We start from the raw sequence: 25,670 nt of genomic DNA, 5'->3' as shown, positions 1-25,670 counted from the left end.
TGGGGAGAATAGGACAGACTTACCTGTAGGTCTGTTCAGGGGCAACCGGGCTTCGTGGTGGGGGGGAATCATTACTGTGGAGGAGGTGGTAGCGGGGAATGTGGGAGGGAGGGGGGCGGGGTCAGAGGGTGGGGCATGCAAGTGCACACTGCTCTGGGGAGGGGGCCGGGGCGGTCGGGGGATTTCTGGAACTGGAGCTGTCTGTTGTGGCAATCGATGGTGGCAGGTCCAGTCCCAGGTATCCATCATAGTTACGGCAGGTGGAGTTAAATGTGATGAATTTGTGTTGTGTCGATGCCGATTGGTGAGTGTTGACATGTAGGGCCCAGGTTTCCTCATGAATAGACAGGGGGCCGTCCCCCGCGTCCACCAGATGAGATGACGTCGGGAAAAGCAGGCCAAAGGTCAACTTGTGACGGGAGTAAAAATGACTGTACAGGCATGATGTGGCCGCTCCCGTATTGACCAGAAGCCAAGCTTTTACCCCGTTTAGCCTCATCTTGTTGTAGACTGGGAGGCGATATTTGAGAGAGGTGGCTCCCGCCACCGTGGGGAGGTGCAGGGGCGGTCCTACAAATCCAACTATCATTGACCACCTTCCTCCTCCTGCTCCATCTCCCTGGGGTCGATTTCCTTCGTGGGTGTGGGTTTGTCCTTGGGCCCCTCGTTTTCTAATGAGGATACTTTATGTCGGCCTGAGGTGGTGTGCTTGCATCTAGCAGCCTTCAATTGGTCTCGGATGTCATGGAGTGGACATCTGGAGCTGCATGCAGAGAACTCTCAGGGGTTGATTAGGATGAGGTTTGGGTTCTCCTTGTGGCTAGGGCTTTTGTTGGTGGGGTGTGCCCTGGGCAAGCTGGGTGCCAGGGTGGGGCTGGTGTGTGGCAGAGGTGGACGTGGCTTGATGTGTGGTGCGGGTTTGTTCGTGGGGAACTTATTCATCATGTAAATCTGCTGAGGGGTGGGGCGGGAGGTCAGAAGCTGTCGTATGAGTTGGATGTCCCTGTCCAGGTCTCCTATTGGGTCGTGGATCGTTAAGTGCTCCTTGACCATGCTGGGGAGGACTCGAGGAGTGTGTTGAAGGTATGTTGTTCCTGGGATTCATCATTTGCCTCCTGGTAGGCGGTGGTGACAAGTCGCCTACCCTGGATCAGTGTCATCCAGGTTGCCGTCATAGGTCAAACTATCCAATAGGGATAGTGCCACTACTTTTCCTAGTGACGGTGTAATGGCCTGGATTACGAGTTTCATAAAGTTTTGCCATGTGAGCCCTGGGACGATTTTTGGCACAATGTTTGCTGCCGCTTTACACAATAATGGAAGTTGACCATTATTTTCTGTTTGTCGTCCTCAAATCTGATATTTAGTAATGGCTTAATGATTGCTAGATACATATGGATGCCATATTCTTTTGGGTCGAATTTAGGCAATTGTACGTGAGGTTTGGTTGCCATTTTGCCGGTTTTCCCTGAATGCCCCTCTTGTATACCTGGGTCAAGAACCACTGTTGTCCACCAGTGTTATGCTAGGTGTTTAAGGGGCAGCTTCCCAGCCCTTGAACGCCTAGAGTGTAGCTGGGTTCCCTTTCTAGACCGGAGCTTAGACAAATAAGAGAGGGCCAGGGCATAAAAACACAGGGCAACAACATTGCACATATATTGACAAAGTCTAGGCTTTGGAACAGGCAGACATCACAAACAGTAATATAGGCAATGACAAGACATGTACTGAGATACTAAGCAGCAGTATCGCGCAGGATACCGAACAGACAAGAATTCTTGGTCAAAGTGAACAGTACACTGAACAGCACTTGCAGTATTAGACAGGGGGGTAGTTACTAGTACACTAGGGGAATTCACATTAGCACTTAGGTACGTGACTTGGCCTTAGGTCCCAATAGGCTGAGGATATTTATCACTAGGGCTTAGGTGCAGAGTTTATACATTCACTTAGGTCATTGTGCTCACTGGCAGGTCTTTACTTACGCCACTATATTCACTGAAAGGTCTTCACTTAAGGTCTGTATTCATGGGAAGGTCTTCACTTAAGCCACTGTATTCACTGGAAGGTCTTTACTTAAGCTATGGCTTACTCAGGGCCTGACATGGCTTCACAAAGGGTTCTTGTACCTTGATTTCCCTTTTCTTATTAATACACTGCCCTGTCTGATAGTCACTGTTCCACTGTCACTATATCGGCACTGTCACTCACTGTCAGGATCTGGGTGAGGCAGCGGTGATGGCAGAGGGCAGTGGGGAAGCTCACAGCCCGGATCCTGATGGGGACTGAGCCTCACTAAGGGCTTCTGCGTCCCGTGGCCATGGGACCACTAGTAAGGGCATCATCTCTCGTCCGGGGCTGTGTGTGGCGAAGGGCCCCTTACTGTCGGGGCTGGGAACTGGACTGAAGCCCTCGGGACTGCGGCCAAAGAGGTTTCTGAAGCACTCACTCAAGCACCTGATGAAGGACAGATGTCGCCTGCATATCGGTGGGGATAGGTCTCGCCCGGGAGTCCTGGAAGTGGCCTTGGGGGTCAGTCGGCCGTGGCCTCCTGCAGTCAGCAACGTCGTCAGGAGCTGGGTGCGGCTTCGGTTTTTGTCGGAGTCCATCAGGTAGGGTCCCTCCGGGGTCAGCTGCTCAGAGAATAGTCCTGAGGATAGCACAGGGCCTCTCCAACAGTCCTTGGGGCTGAAATCTTCCTCCTGAAGGTTGCCTCATTCACAGTGGACAGCAGGGTCATCTGTGCCCCCGCTGGTCGGCAGGTCTGATGGCAAGCCTTCTCGTAGTGGAGTCACAGGGGGCAAGGGACTTTGGTGCTCCTCCCCGGCGCGGCTACCGGCTGTCGCTGGGTTCCCCTGGGCAATGAAACGAGACCGGCTACTGGCCGTCCCTTTGTCATTTGTGCAGCTGCTGGCCATTGCTGGGGCCTGACTCCCTGACCGGTGCGCAGGCGAAGTGCAGCTACTGGCCGTCACTTGCCTGTCAGCGCGGCAACCGACCATCGCCGAGATCCCGTGTGGAGGACAACGTGCTGACAACAAGGAGCAGCTACAGGCCGTCTCCTGCCAACGGGCGCAGCTACCAGCCATCGCCTGTGTTGTGTCCTCTGAGGCAACTACAGGAGGAGAGGGGACGTACCCTTCTTCCCCCAGTGCGACTACTGGCCGTCGCTGGCTCCTGTTGGGGGGTATAGCAACAACTGACGAGGGAGCAGCTACTGGCCGTCTCCTGCCATGCGGCCCGGCTACAGGCTGTGGCCTTTTAGGGGCGCAGCTACCGGCCGTCACCTGAACCTGGATACAGGCCATGGCTCTCAGTGGGGAGCGGCTAGAGGCCGTCTCCTGAAGGGCAGAGCGGCTACAGGCCGTCTCTTGGAAGCCTTCTGAGCAGCTACAGGCCGTCTCCTCAAGGGCTGAACGGCTACTGGCCGTCTCACAAAGGGCACGGCTACTGGCCGTCGCTGGGGTGCTGCTTGGAGCTAATGATTCAGCTCCACCCTGATCCTGTCGAGGTTCAGCTAGCCCGCAAGGTAGTCTACCTTTCCTGCTATGGTGGCGGCTGGCGATTTCCGGGTCATAGGGGCGCGCGGCCAGGGTGGACTTATGTCCCTGTCGCCCGGAGTTGGGCCGCGCGCTGTCCGCCCCTCTGTAGGCTCCTCCTGGGTGTGCTGTGATGCCTTCCGCGACTATATCCGGCATTTTAATAATAAAATAAATCTGTTATTTGGTGATAAAGACAGTTAAGACAAATGCAACTAATAAAGAGAACTGCTGAAACAGATAAGACAACCCACAACCACCATGCAAAATTGACAAAAAAAAAAAAAGAAGCAACTTCTCGTTTTCAGAAACCTTGTTTGAATGTGAAACAGTGAAGGCATTTTATACAATTTTTCTTATGCTACTGAGGTGTTTCAATGTACTTTTATTTTTCAGCTACACTTGTAGATGTAGGGTCAAAAGTTCGCCTATTTTTCCACTGTGTCTACTTCATATTTGGGGCTTATCCGTCACTTTTCTCTCTGGTTCATCATTATCAGAGAGAATCATGTAGCCTACGAGCAGCAAACATACCAATCCACTATCAACTTAGCAATATTAGTCAGCAAAGGAAAGTGAGAAGCCGAAGTGAACTATTTGGCGAGCTTTTGTCCCCGACTGTATAAGCACTCATAAAAGATAGCAGAAAGTACCCCCCCCCCCCTCTTCCCGTGCAAGACGCCTTTTAACTCGTGGCATTCAGGATTGGTAACAATGCACCTGACGTCAATGGGGTGAGGGGAAGCTGATCTGCACGAAACACCGCTCCACGTCATATTTCTAATCAGTCATAACTATATCTGAAATATGCCTTCACAATCATGCACCAACAACATAACTCTCCAGCGACTACACGTTCCCACTCTCACAGCATTTATGTGTTGACTGCCCAACACCTTCATAAGGTTTTTGTTATTTTTCTCTGTCGTTGATCCTTTGAGGCGATGAACCACATTTCTGCCAACGCACTTCCGAACACACATGCATAAGATGCGTGCCCACTTTAGATACGCAATAAAACTGCCATGTTTGATTAAAAAGACAATCCGTATCCCCTAACACAGGTATTATTAAACCTCCATACACTGCTTCCCACCAAGAAGGTGGGGGGGGGGGTGATTGGAAGGCATAAATTAGTTGGTGTCATGCATATCTGATATCAGGTTCGAATGTTTCATGCCACATATTGAAAGGATGTGTACTGTAATTCAACATTATATTGATGTTACATTATAACATATTATTTAATATATAATGCAGTCACGTTTGTCCACAATACTCAGTCTATAGTGAGTCACCTACTGATCGAAACAGTAATTGCAACCATGCTGAACCCTGATTCAAAGGTGTGTGCTGGGAGAGGGAAGCTGAAGCAGTTTCGTGCAGATCAGCTTCCTCCATCCCCCACCCCCATCTCCCGACGCCAATCCTCAGTCCTCACCCCCACCCCTGACATCAGGTGCACTGTTACCAAACCTGAATGCAGCCACAAGGTACAAGGTCTCTTGCACAGGGCTGGGGGTATACTTTCTTTTAGAGTGACTGTATTTTTATATGCCATTCGTACTACCACCAGACAATTTTATGCAACTTAGAAATAATCTCATAACTGGAATACAGTCGTCCGGAGACAGCAAGAGTAAAGAAAGAAATTTATCATGGAACTGGAGAGGTTAAGATGAGTTAGTCTGCAGGAGGTACGTCAATTTTCCTTGTGTTGCAGAGGTGCCTGAGATGTCGGAGAGGCTCTTCAAGGTAATCATCATCGGGGACCCCACGGTGGGCAAGACATCGTTCGTGCAGCGGTACGTGCAGGACTCCTTCAGACGCGACTACAAGGGCACGGTGGGCGTGGACTTCGCCCTCAAGATACTCAAGTGGTCAGACTCGGAGACCATCAAGTTGCAGCTCTGGGATATTGCTGGTTAGTCCATTGGGTGAAGGGTAGATTCACAGGGAGGTTAGGAGAAGGTTAGGAGAGAAATATAGCAAAGACGGTTAAACAGATATAAACTGTAAGTAGATAGTGGTATGGCGTGAAGCAGAAGATAGTTGTAAGTAGATGGTGGTATGGCGTGAAGCAGAAGATAGTTATAAGCAGAGTAGTATGGCGTGGAGTAGAAAAGAGCTGTAAGTAGACAGTGGTTCGGAGTGAAGCGGAATGGCTATAAGTAGACAGTGGTATGGCGTGAAGCAGAAGATAGTTGTAAACAGACAGTGGTATGGTGAAGGTTGGGTTATTTGATCACTGCAAATAGGCGTTTGCTTGTGAATGTCCACCTCATAAAGTCAGTGGTCAGGGGAGCTCAAATCCACCACTCAGAGCTTTATTTAAGTGTGAGACCAGCACGAAACCAAACGAGCCACCGATTTGTCCTAGTCCATCAGGTACACAGTTAACCCCCCTTCTCCCAGATTTTGTGTTTTCAGGCAGGTTTCAGGTTTCGAACAACATTCCGGTGACGTATTTTTAACTTCATTCTTCCTACCTCCAGGTGACTGTATTGCATAGACAGGCATTTAGTAGTGAAGGGGTTAAAGAAGGCTGTATTTAACTCTCCTGTTTGAAAAGTCTCACCAAAGCTGAATGAAATCGTCTGGTGATAGCATTAATCAATATCAAATACCCCCCCTGGGGGTAGGGGGGTATCAAGAATACTCCCCCAGTATCCCTGCTTGTCGTACGAGGCGACTAAAAGGGTTGGTGGTGGGTTAGTGCCCCACTCCGTAAAAAGAACTAAATAAACAAGCGAATAAAGCGCCTCGGACCAGGACGGACCATACGTTGACGACTAAGGAACGGACAAAGGACATTCTGAGGGTGGGGACGTGGAATGTGAGAGGAGTGAAAGATGAAGTGAAAGAGAGAGAGACTGTCCAGGTGCTTGAGGATGCAAGAGTGGATATATGTGGTATGACTGAAACTAAATGGAAAGGTGAAAGGGTGAGAGAATGGGAATATGGTTTAGGTATATGTGCGGGAGTTAATGAGAATGAGAGGGCATGAGAGGGAGTATGTCTGATGATAAGCAAGAAGTGGAAGGAGAATATAAGAGAGTATGGAACAGTGGGTGCAAGGATTGTATGGGTGAGGATGAAAGTAGGAATACAAGCGTGGGCGATTGTATGTGTGTATGCTCCGACAGAGGACCGAGTGGCAAGAGCGAACGATGAGTTTTAGGCGAGAGTAGAAGCATGTATGGACAAATATGAGAGGAGCGAGAGAGTGCTTTTGATTGGAGACATGAATGGCGAAGTTGGGAATGTACGAAGGATGGAGTGGTTGGTCAGTGGGGTGTGGCAGCTGAAGTAGATGGGAATGGTAGTGCTTTGGTGGACATCTGTGCTGGTAGGGGGTTGGCAATAGCCAACACCTACTTTCGGCATAAGATGATCCACCAATATACATGGAGAGTAATGAGAAGGATGGATGGTGAACTTGTTGAACGAAAGGCAATGATAGACTACGTGTGTGTGGATAAGCGAATGAGAAGACAAGTGTTGGATGCAAGAGTGTGGAGAGGGTGGGGGAATGGAGTCTCGGACCATCACCTAGTTATGGCCAAGGTAAAGGTGCAAAGAAAATGGTTGAGGAGACGAAGGGGAAGACAGGAGGAAACAGCTCCTATGAGAAGAGTGGAGATTTTGCAAGATAATAAGAAAGTGGCAGAGTATAAGAGCATAGTGGAAGAAAATTGGGAAGGTATGAGCTAGAGCAGATGGAAGGGGTGGAAGACGTATGTAAGATATTTACGGAAGAGATAGGCGCAGCGTGTGAGGTGGTTTGTGAAGTGAGGAGCAGATGCAAGGGTGTGCAAGGGACAGCATGCTGGAATGATGAGGTGAAACGAGCTGTGGAACAAAAGAAGAAGGCATATAGTGAATGGTTAGCGAGTAGAGGTAGGGGAGAAGATGAGAGAGAGAAGAGAGAGGTATATGTGAGCAGGAGAAGGGAGGTGAAGAGACTTGTGAAGGAGAGTAAGAAGAAAGTGGATTAAGAGTTTGGGAGAAAGTGTGAAATGAAGGAAGAGTAAGAAATTGTTTTGGAAGGAGGTAAAGAAAGTAAGGCAGTGTGAAAGAGGAAATAGTAGGGGAGTGAAAGATAGGAATAATAGATTGTTGGTGGAGAAGAGAGAGAAATTGAGGAGATGGAAGGAGCACTTTGAGGATTTGTTGAATGTGGAGAGTGGCAGCAGTGCTAGTATAAGTGGTTGGGGAATGGCTGGGAGAAGAAGAGATGAGAGGAGGGAGGAAGAGAGGGCGGAAGTAGTGGAAGCAATGAAGAAGATCAAGTTGGGAAAAGCCCCAGGAATTGATGGAGTGTGTGGTGAAATGCTTAGGTATGGGGGTTAGATTGTGGAGTGGATATGGAAGTTGTGTAGATTGGCTTGGGAAGAGGGAAGGGTTCCAGAGGACTGGAAATCAGGTATAACCGTTCCTTTATACAAAGGAAAAGGGGAGAAAGAAGTATGTGGTAACCATAGGGGTATTTGCCTTCTTAGTGTGACTGGTAAAATATATGGTAGCATACTCATTGATAGGGTTAGGCATATGACAGAGGAGCTAGTTGGAGAAGAACAAGGGGGATTTAGGAAGGGAAAAGGGTGTGTAGATCAGATATTTGTTCTAAGATGTTTAGTGGAAAAATATCTACAGAAGGGAAAGAAAGTGTATGCTGCCTTCATGGACTTGGAGAAAGCTTATGACAGAATAGATAGGCAAGGTATGTGGAAGGTATTAAGGATATATGGAGTGAAGGGGGAATTGTTGAGTGCTGTGAAGAGTATGTACGAAGGAGTTAGGGCTACGGTGCGAGTGGATGGTGAGCTGAGTGAGTTCTTTGATCTCAATGTGTGACTGAAACAGGGTTGTGTGATGTCTCCATGGCTGTTTGATATATACATGGATGGGGTTGTAAAGGAGGTGCAAGGTAGGCCAGTGGATGTGGGGGTGGCTCTAATGAATGAGAGTGAGATTTGGAAGAGTCTGGTGTTGTTGTCTCTTGATGATACAGTATTTTTGAGTGAAGATGAATGGGAGTTGCAAGGTTTGGTGAATGAATTTGGGACAGTGTGTAGGAGGAGGAAGCTGAAAGTTAATGTAAACAAAAGTGAAGTTATGGTGTTTGAGAGGAATGAAGTCACAGAATGTACAGTGAGGTTGGATGGTGAGGATATGGAGAATGTGTGTGCATCCAAGTACTTGAGTAGTGTCATGAGTAAGGATGGAACTTTGGAGGATGAAGTGCGTGAAAGGGTACAACAGGGAAGGAAGGTTGTTGGTTCACTGAAAGCAGTGATGAGAAATAGGGAGGTGAATATGGAAGTTAAGAAGTCACTGCATGATAGTATTGTGATCCCTACCCTGACGTATGGAAGCGAGGCGTGGACCTTGCAAGAGGGGAAAAAGTCAAGAGTGAGAGCAGTGGAAATGAGCTACTAGAGAGGAGCATGTGGAGTGACATGGAGGGACAGGTTGACGAATGAAGAAGTGAAGGAACGTTGTGGGGTGGATGTGGATGTGGTTGAGGAGATTAGGATAAATAAACTGAGGTGGTTTGGACATGTGGAGAGAATGGAGAATGAAAGACTGACTAAGAGGGTGTATGTAGGTGAGGTGGAGGGAGGGAGCGGGACGGGTAGACCGAGGATGAGGTGGAGGGATGGAGTTGAGAGGTATATGAGGGAGGGGGGGTGAGTTGGGGGGAGGGTAGTCAAATGGTGGGTGACAGAGCAACTTGGAGGCGTTTTGTCTGCGGCCACCCTTTGCGGGATTAGGGCGTCGGGCTATAGATAGATAGATAGAAATACGCCATCGGAATGAAAGGGTTAAAAGTGCCTCCCGTAGAGTCAAAATCTCGAAATAAGTTGACAGATATTACACTCAAGTTTCGCTTAGGGTGGTGCTCGAACCCTCAAACATGTTGCCTAGGTTGTTCGGGTTTTAATAGCCGTATTCTTGATGGTCTACAGTATTTTATTTTTTTTCTTATAGACAAATCAAGCACCAACTGCTGATTAAGAGTTGCAAATCATTACGGAGTGTCTTTTAGAACAGGAATAACTGTGAGTAAACTATCTGTCAGTGCCACTCGAAGCCACCCTGAACTCTGAGGTTATCGAATCATGAGCTTCAATATCTCTGTTCTTTTCACAGGTCGAGATGACTTGACCAGGCTTACAGCACCGTCTTATCACTCTTGATCGTACAGGTTGACTGGGTGGCTGTGATTCATCCACTGCCCCTTGTTTGCTTTTAATGACTTACATTTTACATATTCTCATTTTATGTATTTCTTTTCCTTCCGACATTTTGTCACTGAGTTGCTAATTTTATCTGAAAAATGAAACTTTCTTTACCACCACTCTTTTTAGCATTATATTCTTATTAAACTGCCACATTTTAGCATTTTCATAGTTCTTATTTTTCTATCTGAGATATTCTGTACTGCATCCTAACATGGATTTTGGCGGAGGTTGGCAAGGGACACTATATTCAAACTAGTCATGTTGAGATGTTGTGGTAGCCAGTACAAATCTCACCTTGCTATGCAGTTTTGGTGGCATATGGCAATATTAGGTCCAGCAAATCATAGAGAAGGTAGGGAGAGAGCATATTCAGCAGTGGACTTATGATGAATAATGACTATATATTTATAATGGCTGCAGTTGTTACAAAATATATATTTAGGCCAGTGCTGCATATACAGATATACGAGTAAACAGAGTGGTGCATATGCTGTGTCCCATAAATAATGTTAAATTCATCTGTGTAAGCCCACGTTTCTACTGTAATTTGTTGAAGAACTCTCCCATTATGTCCCACTTTTATGATAAAAACAGGGATGTTGCACGCGGTAAGACGTGTGTGTCCAGCTGCGCGGTCGACTTTTTAAACCTTTGCTTAATGGCTGATGCAGTTAGATGGCTTATTCACGCTAACACCAGACGATTTTGTTTAGCTGAACTATATCTTTACAGTAAAAAGGCGTTATTGACTCTAGATCTTCTCTTTCTCCTCTGTTGCTGTACGTGGGGAACTTTTTTTTTTTTTAATAACAGAACAGAGTATGGAAGAACAAATAAATAAATAAAAAAAAATCCATACACCAGATTACTGGCGTCCTCCATTCATAAATATCTGTAACAGTTGGACTTGAACAGCTGTAGGTTGAAGTTTAGGGGGAATCAACTCCGGGGAAGCGAGTTCCAAGGAGACTCGGTTCGGGAAATAAAAAAATTCTTCTAGGCAGAAGTTCTGCAATATGACAGTGTGACGGTCTAGTCATGAGCGCTACCAGATGCGTGGGTCAAAATCTCAGCAATTCAAATGATTAATACTCTGGCTCTTATGACTCAGTCAACTAAAGAGAAGTCGTCTCTTGCTAGTCGCAGCAAAATACTGGAAATGACGCCACCATGGGAAGTGTCAGTTTCGTGGGAGAGCTTTCACCATAAAGCGTCCATTGCTTGCATCTGCCATAATACGCTTCTCATGCATTTGAGGAAGATTTGATATGTAACTTGTAAAATAGGAGTGCAAACTACGTTAGAATCGATAAAGGTAAAAAAACGGAGTTGGTTAAAGAAATGTCTTTGCTTCCTTACGAGGCAGGAAGGAGTGCTGCTAAAATTTGACGTTAGTGGGGTCCAGTCCCTAACTCCTCGAGACTGAGACTCCCAGTACTTATTTGTATTATATGATGTGAAATGGCATTTATTTCACTTGATAAAATTACACACACACACACACACACACACACACACACACACACACACACACACACACACACACACACACACACTGCAGTTAGTAATCACCTCTTTGTAGCCAGTATCATCCTTAATAAGTTTCACTTCCTTTTTATTTATTACACCTGCGCTAACGCTGCGAGAGAGGATGTTATGCTTTGTTTGATGTGTGTGTGTGTAATTCACCGGGTCGGTCAGGATTACTTGATGGTCGTGATCGTCAGCTTTTACTCTCCCGGAAGGGAGCTGAGAGCTCATATAGTCCCATCTAAGGGCAAGGCTGTGACCTTCACACACGCACACACCCGTCCCCTTGCTCAAGGGGGGCAGTAACCACCCACTTCGTCAGTGAAACTTTTCGCATCCTGATCGAGGCATGAACTCCCGTCCACCAGTTGGCAAGCGAGAACGATACCACTGCACCAGCGAGCGGTGTGTGTGTGTGTGTGTGTGTGTGTGTGTGTGTGTGTGTGTGTGTGTGTGTGTGTGTGCGTGCGTGCGTGCGTGTGCGTGCGTGTGCGAGCAAAAAGAAGTTTTTATCTAATTTTAACCAAACTTGGTGAGAGAGTTAAGTGGTAACCAAGGGGTTGCTTATTCGGTTTTAGAACAACAGGTAAAAGGTCGGGGTCACAGGACAAGGCAAGTGTTTAAGTTGTGTTTGAACAAAATAAAATGCTTTTGATCTGGCTTGTTCCAAACTCCGTGGCAGGGTTGACAGTCAGCCAATGCTGGGCAGCAGGTCAAGGTCCCATGGCAAGGTCAAGCTGAACAGTTTTTACCTGCTTTACACCAAACTTTCAGGAAGAATTTAGGATAAGGCAAGGCCAAGGCGATTTTGAAAACTTCAAATAGTGATCAAGGGCACAAAACAAGGTTAACTCAAACACTTTTGATCCGAACTGAACCACACTTTTCTAGAAGGAATATGGTTCAGGCCAGAATGAAATTATTCTAGTTTTAGAATAATCACTCAAAAGACATGGTCGCAGGGCTACATCTACCGTTTGTGGACATAGACTGATAGACAAGAAAAGCAAAAAATATGGTAACCCATGACTACAATACCGGCGTTAATCATACAAAAATCGCAATGTCCATAATGAACAGTTTTTGTTTTAAGAATGTAAAGCAGCCGTCCTACTGTATACTCACTGTGATTTTGTATCTTTCTGTGTGTGGTGGTGGGAGCAGGACAGGAGCGGTTCACATGGATGACCCGGGTGTACTACAAGGATGCGCAGGGCTGCATCATCATGTTCGACCTCACCAATCGCAGCTCCTTCCTCAACACCCTCAAGTGGAAGAAGGACGTCGACTCCAAATGTACCCTTGATGACGGTAGCCCCATCCCCTGTATGTTGCTGGCAAATAAGGTACGTACTCTGTATGTGAAACAGAAAGGTGGTCGAGTGGTTAGAGAAGTGGTCTGCTATCTGAAAGGCTGCTAGTTCAGTCCCAGGCTCCACAAGACCCACTTACATGTCATAACCCATCCCCACTCCCAGCTAATAGCACAACATCAGTCCTGAGTGAGACAACCTTCGCGTGTATTCGATATGGATTGTGAACGGTGGTATTAGCGCCAAAGTCTCCAGAACAGAACACATTAAGAATGAAATAGTTTCTGGTCAATCAACTTTGTTCCCCTCGTATATTGCATCCAGCTCTCGTCATGGACTTGACAATTCGTTCCCTAATCACTTATAAATGCACCACATCTTCACATGTCAGTACTTCAGTGCTAATACCGTTTGCCCATACTGAATACATGCTAGGGCTGTCTCATTTAGAACAGGCTTGACGGTGTTAACGCAAATATTTTTGATGACATATCGGTAGATCTTGTGGAATATTAGTGGAGGCTGCTTTAACGATATTCAAATCGCCAGGGTGTTTTCTACTCCAGCAGTGGATCTAACGCACTTCCTCTCAGACTACAGATCACTTCTCCGTACACTTGACAAACACATTCCCCTGTGTGTTACTGGACAATAGGTGTGTGTTATTCACAAGTATGTTGTTGGTTAGTAAAGTGTTTATTGGTCAGTAATGTGAGTTGTTGAACGACAGGTTGCCGGCCAGCAAAGTGTTTTGTTGTCCAGTATACTCCATATGTTGTTAGTCAGTCTTGTGTGTTGTTGGCCATACGTTATTGGTCAGTAGTGTGTGTTGTTGGCCGGTATGTTGTTGGTCAGTAATGTCTGTTCTAAGCCAGTATGTTGTTGGTCAGTCATGTGTTGTTGGCCAATATGTTGTTGATCAATATGTTGTCGGCCATTAAAGTTTGTTATTAGCCAATGTGTTGTTAATAAATATCTCGAAGGCCAAAAAGGTGTGTTGAGCAATATACTGTCAGCCAATTACTCGTATATACAGATAAGATGGACCGTATTTTCGTGGGTTTAGGACACTTTTTAACACATTTATTTTTCAGCGAATAATATGCCCGTAACATTTCATTATTCACAGTGCACTTTACAAACCCCAATAACACAGCTTTTATATATCGTTAAGAGTTAGAATAATTTCCCACTAACACTTTTGCTAATGATGGCTTTTTATTTTAAACAGCTTAGAAGAGAGAGAGAGAGAGAGAGAGAGAGAGAGAGAGAGAGAGAGAGAGAGAGAGAGAGAGAGAGACCCCTCGTAGTGGATGGGTTAATGTTATTTATACGTCACCGGGACACCGACAGAGATTGCACAACATGCTGATTACCGATATGTTAGGTAGATATTACCCAAACGATTGTACTATCGTCGTTTAGCAGATAACCACAATGGAATTTAAATTTGAAAACAATGGCTTTGCGACCTCCACCTACCTTCCATGTGGAAGTAAATGTTATTGTACTATATCCAAACTTCGACTGGTACGGAGGTGACACGGGAGCCTCCAAGCCGATGGAGAGAGTGTCCTTTGGTCTATTCGTATTTGAGATTGCAGGAACAATGAACCAGTGTTGTGAGCATTGTCTGTTAGATGAGAAACTGCAAAAGATTTTCATAACCGTCTCAAACATTTTTTCTTCTCATATATAGCATTGAATACTATAGGTGGGCAGTACCGAGGTAAAAAAGTACCGAGTTATATTACCGAGTTACAATTCGAGTACCGGTAGCAGTAGTGACACTACTCTTTTCGTCATGTACCGAAATTGGTACCGACGGTACATTTTTAAGTCTATATTGTCGATACTCGGTACCGGTACATTTTATCTATATTCCCCATCGAGTGATTAAAAAAAAGGTGAGGAGAAGGCCTGCATGGGAGTGCTGCTGCCGACCCTGGCCATGTCCTTCAAGAAATTAAAAGAGGTGAAGGAAGCGCCAATCTGACGGTGTGCTAGCCTCTAGTGAGCACAGTGACTGGGGGTGTGAAAGGCAGGTTCGGCCATCGTTTCGAGGGCATTGACTGCCTACTTGCTGCTGCCTTTCATCCCCAATTCAAGCTATCGTGGTTGGCGTGGTTACCTGAGTCTGTCTCCTACGACATAGAGAAAACGAAGAGGAGGGTGGAGAAGATGGTGTCACTACTGGAGAGCAAGCTAGAGGACGCGGAGAGCAGCACCACTGATGATGATGACGAGCAGGATGTCAAGGAAGAGTTTTTCGAACCGCTCTATGTAAAAGGGAGGAAGAAAAGGGAGACTGGGATAAAGCTTGCAAAGGAATTTTTGGAGAAACCCCAGAAACATAAAATCAACAAGGACTGCTTTCCTTGAAAGGTTTTCAGAGACTTATTGTAACTTATAACACGCCAATACCATCCAGTACTGCTGTGGAACGTCTGTTTTCGACGGGGAGGGACGCGCTCAAACCAAAACGGGCGGGACTCAATGACTGTCATTTTGAAGTACTCATTTTCCTCAAGGGCAAAACTGGAAAAGAAAACTGAAGTGCACTGTGTAATTATTAATCAGATTATTGTACATGTAATGACACGATGTAGTCATAAAATTGTGTCTATTTTGATAAACACTAAACTAGGTGTATAAGAATGTGAATTACAGTGGCCGGTTAAAGTTTAGCGATCTATGTATTGAAAGTGAAGGACTGAATGGTCGCAAAACCTTATGCTTTAGTCACCCCATAGTTAATGTGACTGTGGCAGTTGTCTGACAACATCCTTCATCTCTCCTCAGGTCCGGCTTTACTGACAAGACTGGTCTCTGGGTCCTCAGTGTGGTAACAAAGAATTCAATACAGAGCAAGTTTACTTTATTCACACCGAGTACCGAGTACCGAGTCGGTACTCGGTACTTGTTTTTTTTTTTTTTTGTACCGGTACCGGTAGTGACACTACAATTTTAGGCAAGTACCGGTACCGTTACCGACGGTACTTTTTGTGTACCGGGTGCCCACCTCTGTTCAATACTAAGACACTCCTGAGAAATAATAAAAGTCTGTAGGCGACGATGGCCAGTTCTAAGCGGACCAAGCTTTGTCAGCGACCGGAAGTGAGTTTTGACAATACGAGTCACTTCTTTATGGGAATACTCCAGTGCAACATTCCACCCAAGAATCATGGTCCTGGCTTAACAATCTTCGGAGCCTTAGCATTTCGCGCCAGCAAGGACGTAATATTAGTGCTTTTCATATTTTCTGCACATGACAACCTCTGACCCCTGACCTGGCGGATATAGGTCATGCATGTACGAAGCACACTCTTTACCCAGTGGACAAGTAGGGTTGAGCCGTCATGGATTGTTATAAAAGATTGTGAAATATTTTAATCCTTGGACCACTAAGAATAGTATCCAGGTGCACAACTTTGAAAACCAACTACTGTAAGCTGGGAATACAAGATGGCTGCCATATCTATAAATGCACATATGTTGGCCATGATTTCCAGTATTTTCAAGTTTAATGCATGTTTTCCAGGGGTTTTAAGGACAAGGAATACCTTTTTTAGGTTTTCAAAGTAATTTGATATACCGTATCTTTAACTGCAAAATCAACGACTGTAAGCTTGGAATCCAAGATGGCGTCCAAGATGTGTGCCAGGCCCTGGATGGCAGGCATCACTTCTAACTTCAAAGCATGTGCCAAAGATGTTTACACCACAGCTATAACATCACAGATCAGCCCTAAAAGATATGTTAAATCTCAATTCTGAAACTGAAAACCCACATCATGAAGCTGATACAACTCAGGGTCTCCTTTGACAGTGAACAAGTTATAAACTTGATGACAGCTGCTGAAACCAATCCATTTGCAGTAGATTCAAACCACCTAATCAGTAGGCTACTGTTATTGGTGAACATGGTTTTGAATATGTTCGTTATGATCTGACACATGTGAAAGAAATTGGCTTGCAAGTACTCGAAAATTCCTTACACAAAGAAGGCAAAATTCAAGTTGTCAAATGGAGCACCTTCTTCACACAAACCCAGGCTAAAAGTAGCAAGAAGAAAACTCAGGTCTCACGAAAAACTGATGAAGTAAGAGCCCTTCTTCGTATGACACAGATTATTGCAAGTGGTGGCAGTTGTGATGTACAGGAGTACCTAGGAAACGATGAATGTAGCAATTAACCTCCATCCCCGTTTAATGAGAATGGCACAGTGCGAGCATGTGGAACAAAATCAAGTCCTGCGAAAGCTCTAAAGGAGGATACAGGCATAAGCAGTTTTGAAATGATGCCACCCTACAACAAATCAAGTGCATAAATGATCGATGTCATGCACTGGATTTACTGTTTGCCATTTTGTGAAAGATGAAAAGTTCTCTGCCATTACACTTAGATACAAACAAGCAGTTCTTAGAGAAGTCCTAGCTAATGCATTGGCTGTTCACTTGTGTTTTGATCGCAACAGAAGTTCAAGTATGCAGGAAGCAACAAAACAGAAGAGGTCTGGTAGGCCAAAAACAGTCAAAATATTTGATGTCTCAGACCAGTACAAAGCACCAGATCCTTTAGAGTTCTTTGTTTGCTCTACATACAAAGCACAATTAACTTGCTTACTTGTGTGATAAATGATGTCAAGATGAACTCCAGTCTTCACGTCCTGGTAGCACCAAAAAAATATCTGGTTGTTGGTTTCAGTGAAGAAACACAGTCAGTAATGTTGCAAAGTGAAAGTGTAACAGCAGTCCCTGTCCTTGAATCAACACATGAAAAGGCAGAAACTCGTATTACCTTGTATGCCCTGTATAGTTTTCAAGTAGACGAAGTTGATCAGGTTTCTGTTCAGTCAGATGATACAGATGTTATTGTCCTTTGTATATACTTTTTTATGCATCCACCATGTTGAAAGATCTTCCTGAACTTTGGGTCAAGGCAGCAACAGACATTTACCTTCCCATACATGACATTGCCAGAGCACTGCAACCACACACCTGCCTCTCACTTTCATTTGTTCACAGTCTAAGTAGCAGGGATACCACCAGCATTCCCATTTATACTAGCCAAAAGGAATAGAAGCAGCAACTAAGAAAATTCAACTGGATCCTATGGAAGACTTTCTCTGTGAACGCAAGGCCATCATAACTGAAATGTTATTGGTCAGGCTAGGAAGTTACTTGTCACAGTCTGCACAAAGAATGCCAAGATGTCAGATGTCTCTTTGACACAGACTCGCACTCAAAAAAATTTTCACCAACAAGCTCCTTCCACGTACTGACGATGCCTTCATGCAGCATCTGAAACATTATGCCTTTGCAACAATCACTGACAAGACAACACACATTGCAAAGCCTTGCATTCCTTCGCTGGTTGACTATGGATGGACAGTAAAGCAAGCAGAACTTGTACCACTTCTAGTGACTTCAGAACTGTGACCACCAGCGATGTATACATTCCTTCTTTCTGGTTGTGGAAAAGGTTGTTTAAGAAACTGTTCATGTCCCAAACGAAATGTTCCATGCTATCTTGCCTGCAGATGCCATGAATCTCCAGAGAGCTGTTCCAGAGCTCAGTGCTTCCAAGAAATGAAGGATAGCAATGACTCAGATTTGATTTTTTGTGAATATTGTATTTCCATTTTCTCAGTTTGACCAGGATGATCTCTGTATTGGAATAGATCTCAGTGTTAGTTATTTCAGTAATATAACGATTGTGTTATATCTCATTAAAAAATATATATATATGTTATGGTGTATTATAAAGTATGATACAAGAGCTTATATTCATGACATGGTCACCTATTGACATTTCTGTGATGTGTGCTGTTTATGCACCTAGCAATTGTATTTTTGCGAAACGTCTCAGTTTTTAAAAGCATGCAAACTTTCTAAAGGAAAAAAAATATTATTCATTTTAACAAATTATTAAATTTATAAAATATTTTGTTTCGAATATAAATAATAATTTTTTCTTAATTCTAAAGACAAGTAGTATAATATAAAAATGCCTTAAAAACATGATAATAATGATTATATACGATTTATTGACAAATTATCATCATACAGTAAAATAAATAGGATTGACAGCCATCTTGGACGCCATCTTGGATTCCTAGCTTACAGTAGTTGGTTTCCAAGGTTGTGCACCTGAATTTTGTTCCTGGTGGTCCAAGGATGAAACTGGTATGCCAAACCTTTATATAACAACCCATGTCTCGTTGACTAGAAAAAGTGGCATTTTCTCCCCGGGTATTTTGCATTTATTAACGTCTATATGCATGCAAAGTTTCAATCGATTCCATCCTCCCACTGTGAAGCTAGGGAACTTGAAATATGCAGAACAGTCCACCAGAGGTACAACTTGTAAGTGGCACTGCCAGCAACTGGAAGTGAGTTTCGACATTAAATGCCATGTTTGTATGGAGGTAATTCAGTGCAATGGTCCACCCAAGAATCATGGCCCTGGCTTAATAATCTTCGAGGTCTTAGCATTTCGCACAAGCATGATCTTGAGTTTAGCTATTTTCACCGATTTTGCATATGATGACCTTTGACCCCTGACCTGGCCAATGTAGCACATAGGTGTACGGTAGAAAGTTGTACTAGTCAGTATCTATGAGCATGCAGGTTTCTTTCAGTTCCATTGAGCTGCTGGGTAACTAGGGGTGCATTTATGAAAACTGGTACTGGTTGCTAGGGACGCTGAGGCCAATGCTCACAGGGTTTTCACTCGAAAACTTGAGGATAGAGGGAATTTGATGGCACACTTTTGATAGGGAATGGCCTAAAGATTTCGACCAAAGAAATTAGTTTGCTAAGTCCATTAGTAATGTTTCTACAGTTCAAAACGTGCAAAATATGACAAAAGCGGCTTTTCGGCCTTTGCTAGGCAACGAGTACTTGCCTAGCAACAAGAACCTTGTGGACACAACTAGGTCATAAGGCTAGTCATTGTGTCCATGTTTGATCAGAATCGGTTAATTCTGAAGGGTAGAAATGCCTGCCACAATTAAACAAGAAAGAAAGAATACAATAAATAAAATAACGCACCTAACAATAAGGGCAGCATGGAGCTGGCCACTTATTTCATAGCTAGAATTTACTCTTTATGATTTGTGGTATTGTCTAGACGCACTGCCTTGCATAAACTAATTTTCTATTATTGTGGTAGTATAATCAAATCAAACGTTTTCTTTGCCATGCATTATATGCAAGTCGATTTGCATTTAGCGTATACTAGATATTGACAGCACTTCAGGCTTATAGGCTATCCTGGCTTGAATCACACGGTTTTATTTACCTAGATTGTAAAAGATTAATGACAAATACAGTGCAAACAATATATTTATTCGACCAGGCATATTGTGATGGACGAATCTTCCCTCGCACTTGTGTGAAGTTTGCGTAATAAATGCTATATTACACGGCTGACATTCTCAGTCATAACGGAGATACAGTCACTGACGTTCTCACGAGCAAAAATGATCTGTAATTCACCCGGAAGATCAACAGTAAATTTAGCTTCGGAACGGTGGAGAACTAGAATCATGTTGATAAAGCATCTAGTACTCAAAGGTAGCCCAAAATAAGATCCATGTATTTGGCAAACTTCTCATCCCGCCATGCCCTTTATATACTTCCATCATGATAATTGTGGTGTCTTTCAGTGCGACCTGCCTCACCGTCAAGTGGACCAGCTGGAGATTGAGAAGTTGTACAAGGAGCACAACTTCACAGGGTGGACGGAGACATCGGCAAAGGAGGGTCTTATGGTTACAGACTCCATGAGGTCAGTTAACACAACATTTGTCATTCTGTACATAAACAATCTCTTAACTCCTTAAATCCAGTTAAGTATTTTTTCATTTCAGTCAAACTACCACCAGACGATTTTGATTCAGTTTTAGATATCTGTTATTTAATCTGTTTATGAAGGACAGTTTTAACACATCCAGTTCGAAAAGTATCCCTGAGGTAAATAAAGTCGTCTGAAAATGGCAAGAGTAATAAGAAAAAAATATGTTATCGAATTCAAAGGGTTAACCAAGGACAAACATTTCACACACACACACACACACACACACACACACACACACACACACACACACACACACACACACACACACAGACAGACAGACAGACAGACAGACACACACACACACACACACACACACACACACACACACACACACACACACACACACACACACACACACACACACACACACACACACACACACACACACCACTTTCAAGCCGTACTCTTGTGGGCACTTTCCCTAACCATATAACACTTTAATGTTGGCTTTCATGTTACTAACTGCTGTGTTTACGATCCCGAGTTTGTTTCTGTACAGTATATTGGTTAGTTTGTTTTCTCTATACATTATTAATAACGTTCAACCTTCACCCCGACGTCCTTATCTTTATTTCATTCTTTTTACTACGAGATTTATTTAGCTGAGGCCACTTGTAGCGAACTAGTAAATGAAATCTGTATCTAATTCTTCCAGTTTGAGAAGTCAGAGGAACAAGATAGCCATGTGGAAGTTAGAAATTGCAACATTATATTTTTTGGACCACCCGAGACCCCAGACTCACCGCCCGCCAAATTCCAGTTCTTCCCACCCCTTCTTTTGCTTTCCACGCCTGATTTTTTTTTTTTTTTACCCCCTTTTGATAGCTTATTGACGCAACGCAGGTCATACAGTCGACGAGTGCGTTTGTTTTTTCAATAATTCTTTGTTTTTGCTGCAGGAAATAAAAAATCTACCTACTTTCTATTTATCTATCTGTCTATCTATCTGTCTATTTATCTGTCTATCTGTCTTTCTACTCATCTATAGCCAAATGCCTTTAACTTGGAAAGGGTGAACACAAACGAACTGCCCCGATGTCATAGCATCCTCTGCTATCAGGGTGCCTACCCCACCCGCTTATAAATTCTACAGATGAAGAAATAAAAGACGTGTGTGTGGGAGCAGGGAAGCTCTGAAATCCATAGACACCCTTCCTACTGGATCCGCCACTCACATCTATCTTTGTAATATATTTTTGTTGCAGATTCCTGGTGGACGTGATGATGAAGCAGAAGGATGAGAGGGACGTGTCATCGGAGTCATCCCTGCAACTCACCTCAGATGACCCAGAACCCGCCAAACCTTGTTACTGCTGAGGGACCAGAGGATGCAACAATGACAAAAAGCCTAATAAATTCCACTGTGCGTCAGCGTTGTATTCTAAGTGGCTTGGGAGACCTTGTAACGCCTTATCTTTAGCGATTTGTTATGCATGTTACACTTCAGTATCCTCATTTACGTTATTGTTGCAAGCTATGCCAATATGAAAGCTTTATAAATCACATCCAGGAGAATGTAAAGGTGTACTGTGCAAAATAAACCTCTTCCTCAATGATCAGGTTTGCATATAACACCCCGATATCCTCTTGTGTTTTACTGATGTAAAGTTTATCTATATTAACTCTGTAAAAATAAGTTCCAAGAGTATGTTAGTTCCTTCAGTCCGATTACTATTTTATTCCTACTGTCTCCAGACGATTCTATTAGGCTCAGGAGATACTTTGAACGAGAGGGAATGGACAATGAATTAGCCCTTCCATAATATCAATCTTCCCTAACGTGGATGAAATCGGATGGAGGTAGACAAAACAAGGTTAAAAAATTATGTCACCAGAGTGAAGGTGTTTAGGTATAATATATGCTAAATAAATCGCCAAGGAAGAGGGGCTTCGCAAGTCTCCTGTGCCATCTAGAATACAGTCCTCTCATATAGAAGCTTGGTGTCAGCATGGCGTCAGCTTGGTTCAGCATAACACCAATCGCTGACTGCTGACTCGAGGATCTGTGTTCTCGTCAGCTAAGGACACTCACTATAGTCGCGGCGCTCGACTCTGAGATTGTCATTATCGTACCTTGGCAACCTATCATTCAAAATGTGCGTCCGATTTCGTATCATATACACGAATCATATTATAATGCATGAACTTATTATACACGACTATTATTATACACGAATATAGGCTATTATACACGAATCACATGTGTCTCATATTATACACGAAATCAGACGCACTTTTGAATCGTAGGTTGCCAGGATACGATAACAACAACCTCAGAGTCGCGAGCCGCGACTATAGTACCTTTCCCTCAGTAGGCTATAGTCCATTTATTTTCATTTGAGGTAACTGGACCATTCTCGCAACTTCAATACACAGTCATGTTGCATTAATTTCGATGACCCTATATTATGACAGGAATGAATCTACATGCTTCCTAGTCAAATTACGAGTAACCCTCCAGTCTGACTCACCTGGCCATCAGCCAAGCTAAAATGGGCTTGGGATCTTTTTAAAATGAGAACAAATGCGCTATGCTTTATTTATGGATATGGTTAGTTAATATGATCTGGTATGTTGTTTATGCAGGCTATAGTGATATAAATAAATACGTAATAAGCAGGCGAAGACTAAGGTGTCGTAGATAAAATAAAAGGCTAAGGAAGAGGTGCTAGCCAGTCTTCCTTATCGCCAAGAGAAAGACCCCAGCAGTAGAGTTATTACACCACATGAGCTTGTACTCTTCGCAGTTATGGAAGCACCCTAACGCCTCTTACATTGCAATATTTGGGGAGATATGGCTGGTTAATATCCTTTTTGTACGTTATGTATACAGGATAGAGCGAGATTGAAAGGATTTACGTAACGCAGAGGCGAACAGTAGGGTGTAATAAACAAAATAAATAGTTTAGCAAAAGGTGTTAGGGAGCTTCCTCAACTGACGACAATACGGCCCATAGTCAGATAATCAGCCGCCGCTGTAGGTGTGGCCCTGTTGGTCACGTTCTCCTGGGGCTAGTAAGCTTACTAACACCTCCTCCTTAGCGATTTATTTTGCTTATTACACCCTACACTTAGGCCGATCCAGGAATATTTTGGAGTTGCTGTCCATACGATTTTACAAAGTAATGAGGGTTCGCCATTGCCTTTCCTCTAATGAAATAAGAAACGTTTGTGAACCACATATGGTTTACATCATATTTGTTAAGAAGTAAGCATTATAACCAGTAAATTATGTAATCCAAGTATGTAAAGTACTGTTCACCATCTCTGTGTGATAAATCAAAGGTATTGCCCAATCAGCATGGACGACACCCATGGTTACTATTATCGTTTGTGACGTTTACGTTCTTGTAATGGCTACATAGATTACGTGACATAAAAGATATTACTGAAGCTCTCTATGCAGGAATCAAAATGACACGGCAGATGTGTTAGTAAGCCTCCTAAGCTGACAAGAATACGGATCGAGGTATGAGTGTCTTAGGTTCTTGAGACTTGTTGGTGCTGAATGTGAACACGGGTGTTAATATGATTATCATAAAACTGAGTGTGACTAATGAAGCAAGTCTACATCATCATGATCATGATCATCATCATCAATGCTTCATTCACGCCTGGAACCATGTGTCAAGGGATGGCCCTTACAGAACCTCCTTCATTCTACTTTGTCCTCACGTACCTTTCTAAGTCTATGAGACATTCTCCTTCTACCTTCTTTCGTACCACGTATGGTCTGCCTCTTCCAACATTACCCTCGATCTCGCATTAGAAGATATTGATACCCTGTATACTGTGTGTGCCTTCTTTGACTGTAGATCTTGACCACATCAATGTCCGTCGTACCGCCATTCCTGAACCAGCAGCCGCCACTTTATCCATCTTTCATCACCCTGCGTTATCTTTGACTCTGCTCCAAATAACCCCACCCTTCGTAACAACTTATTAGTCCTTGTGCATCATTCCATCATCCCTATACACTGTTGTTGTTCTTTGCTTTCCATCTCCAATCTTTAATAAATCTTCCCTATATCCCTACTTTACACACCATCCAAATACATTCACCCTCCATATCCTCCCCTACTCTCTTTATTTGGCTCCTAACATGGACTGGGAACTAATTATTCAACTACTACCCACCTCTCCATGTTAAATCATACTTAATGGCTTCAAAGAGAAACCACTACCTTTAAGAACCACCCTAGCAACTATATACATAAACAAAGCTTTTGACACATTACTAAAACACATCCAAATAAATGAACTCAGAAGCAAACATGGAAGGAACTTATAAATAATGTCTGGCCAACTTTCTCAATCTGCCATGCTCACATTGCAGTGCAGCCTCTTACACCATAACACTCACCTCTTTCACCACACTATCAAAATACGGACTTCATTCAACATAACCTCAGCAACAGACCTTGGAGGAACCGGATGAAGTGACCGGTTTCCTATAAACCACTGGGTTTATGACCAGATGAGCCTGGGGTTACAACAAAAATAACAATAGTTAACCTCATCATTAACCTCTGCCTACTCCTCGTCCTTGACCTCACTTTTCAGTCTAACCTCATTCTCAACCTCCTGTGCATCCTCACCCATTGCCTGCAACACCTCGTATCACGTTTTGTCCATCAATCTTGTCTGGACAGATTTTTCGTTTAGAGATGAAGCTCCTGTGGGCAGATCACGTAATAACCGCAGCTCATGTCCATTGGAAATGTATTCAAAAACATAGATTTTCTGTGTGATGCCTAGGTGAACCTCACGGGAGACAGAACCCATTTCAATGATATAGGCGACATACCCACCGAGTTGCTCTGACTGAAAAAGGTCAAACACCCGTAGTCTCCATGGGAATACTGTTAATACTGAGTGACTGTGGTGGAAGTTACACCCACTCACACATGTGGAACAATGATGGTAAGGATTGCATCTCCAGCAATGCTTTGTTGGGTAGCTACTTGCCACTGCAGTTGATATGTAGATGCGATTCTCCTACTGGTGACTTCTACAATGAGCCTGAAGCCTCTATATTGATATAATCCCTTCTTGGACTTTCGTGCCTGGTCACACTAGTTCCGATAAATAAATAGTTCTCAGCCCCCAAAGTGATGTGTTTTCCCTGACATCTGGCACTGTAGGGACTTTTCTCCCTTGGTTATAGCATGACAGTTT

The 25,670-nt window shown here is 43.9% G+C and overlaps 1 protein-coding gene across 7 annotated transcripts in view; it reads left to right on the top strand.

Annotated features, from left to right (window-relative positions):
* LOC145416791 (ras-related protein Rab-29-like) overlaps positions 1–22,038 on the top strand; it is a 163,935-nt gene extending 141,897 nt beyond the window's left edge. For all 7 annotated transcript variants that reach the window (XM_080285712.1, XM_080285717.1, XM_080285711.1 and 4 more), the window contains 4 exons: positions 5,263–5,463; positions 12,482–12,663; positions 20,302–20,423; positions 21,698–22,038. In XM_080285712.1, the coding sequence (XP_080141838.1) occupies positions 5,263–5,463; positions 12,482–12,663; positions 20,302–20,423; positions 21,698–21,809 (617 nt within the window). In that variant the 3' untranslated portion in view covers positions 21,810–22,038. The remainder of the gene's footprint in view (positions 1–5,262; positions 5,464–12,481; positions 12,664–20,301; positions 20,424–21,697) is intronic.
* The last annotated feature ends 3,632 nt before the right edge of the window (positions 22,039–25,670 follow it).

The sequence above is a fragment of the Coenobita brevimanus genome, chromosome 107, assembly GCF_032717465.1.
Source record: "Coenobita brevimanus isolate Jiangsu-jjx chromosome 107, ASM3271746v2, whole genome shotgun sequence".
Classification (NCBI taxonomy): domain Eukaryota; kingdom Metazoa; phylum Arthropoda; class Malacostraca; order Decapoda; family Coenobitidae; genus Coenobita; species Coenobita brevimanus.
The sequence above is the reverse complement of the archived record's forward strand: the minus strand, read 5'-3'. Positions and strand labels throughout refer to the sequence as shown.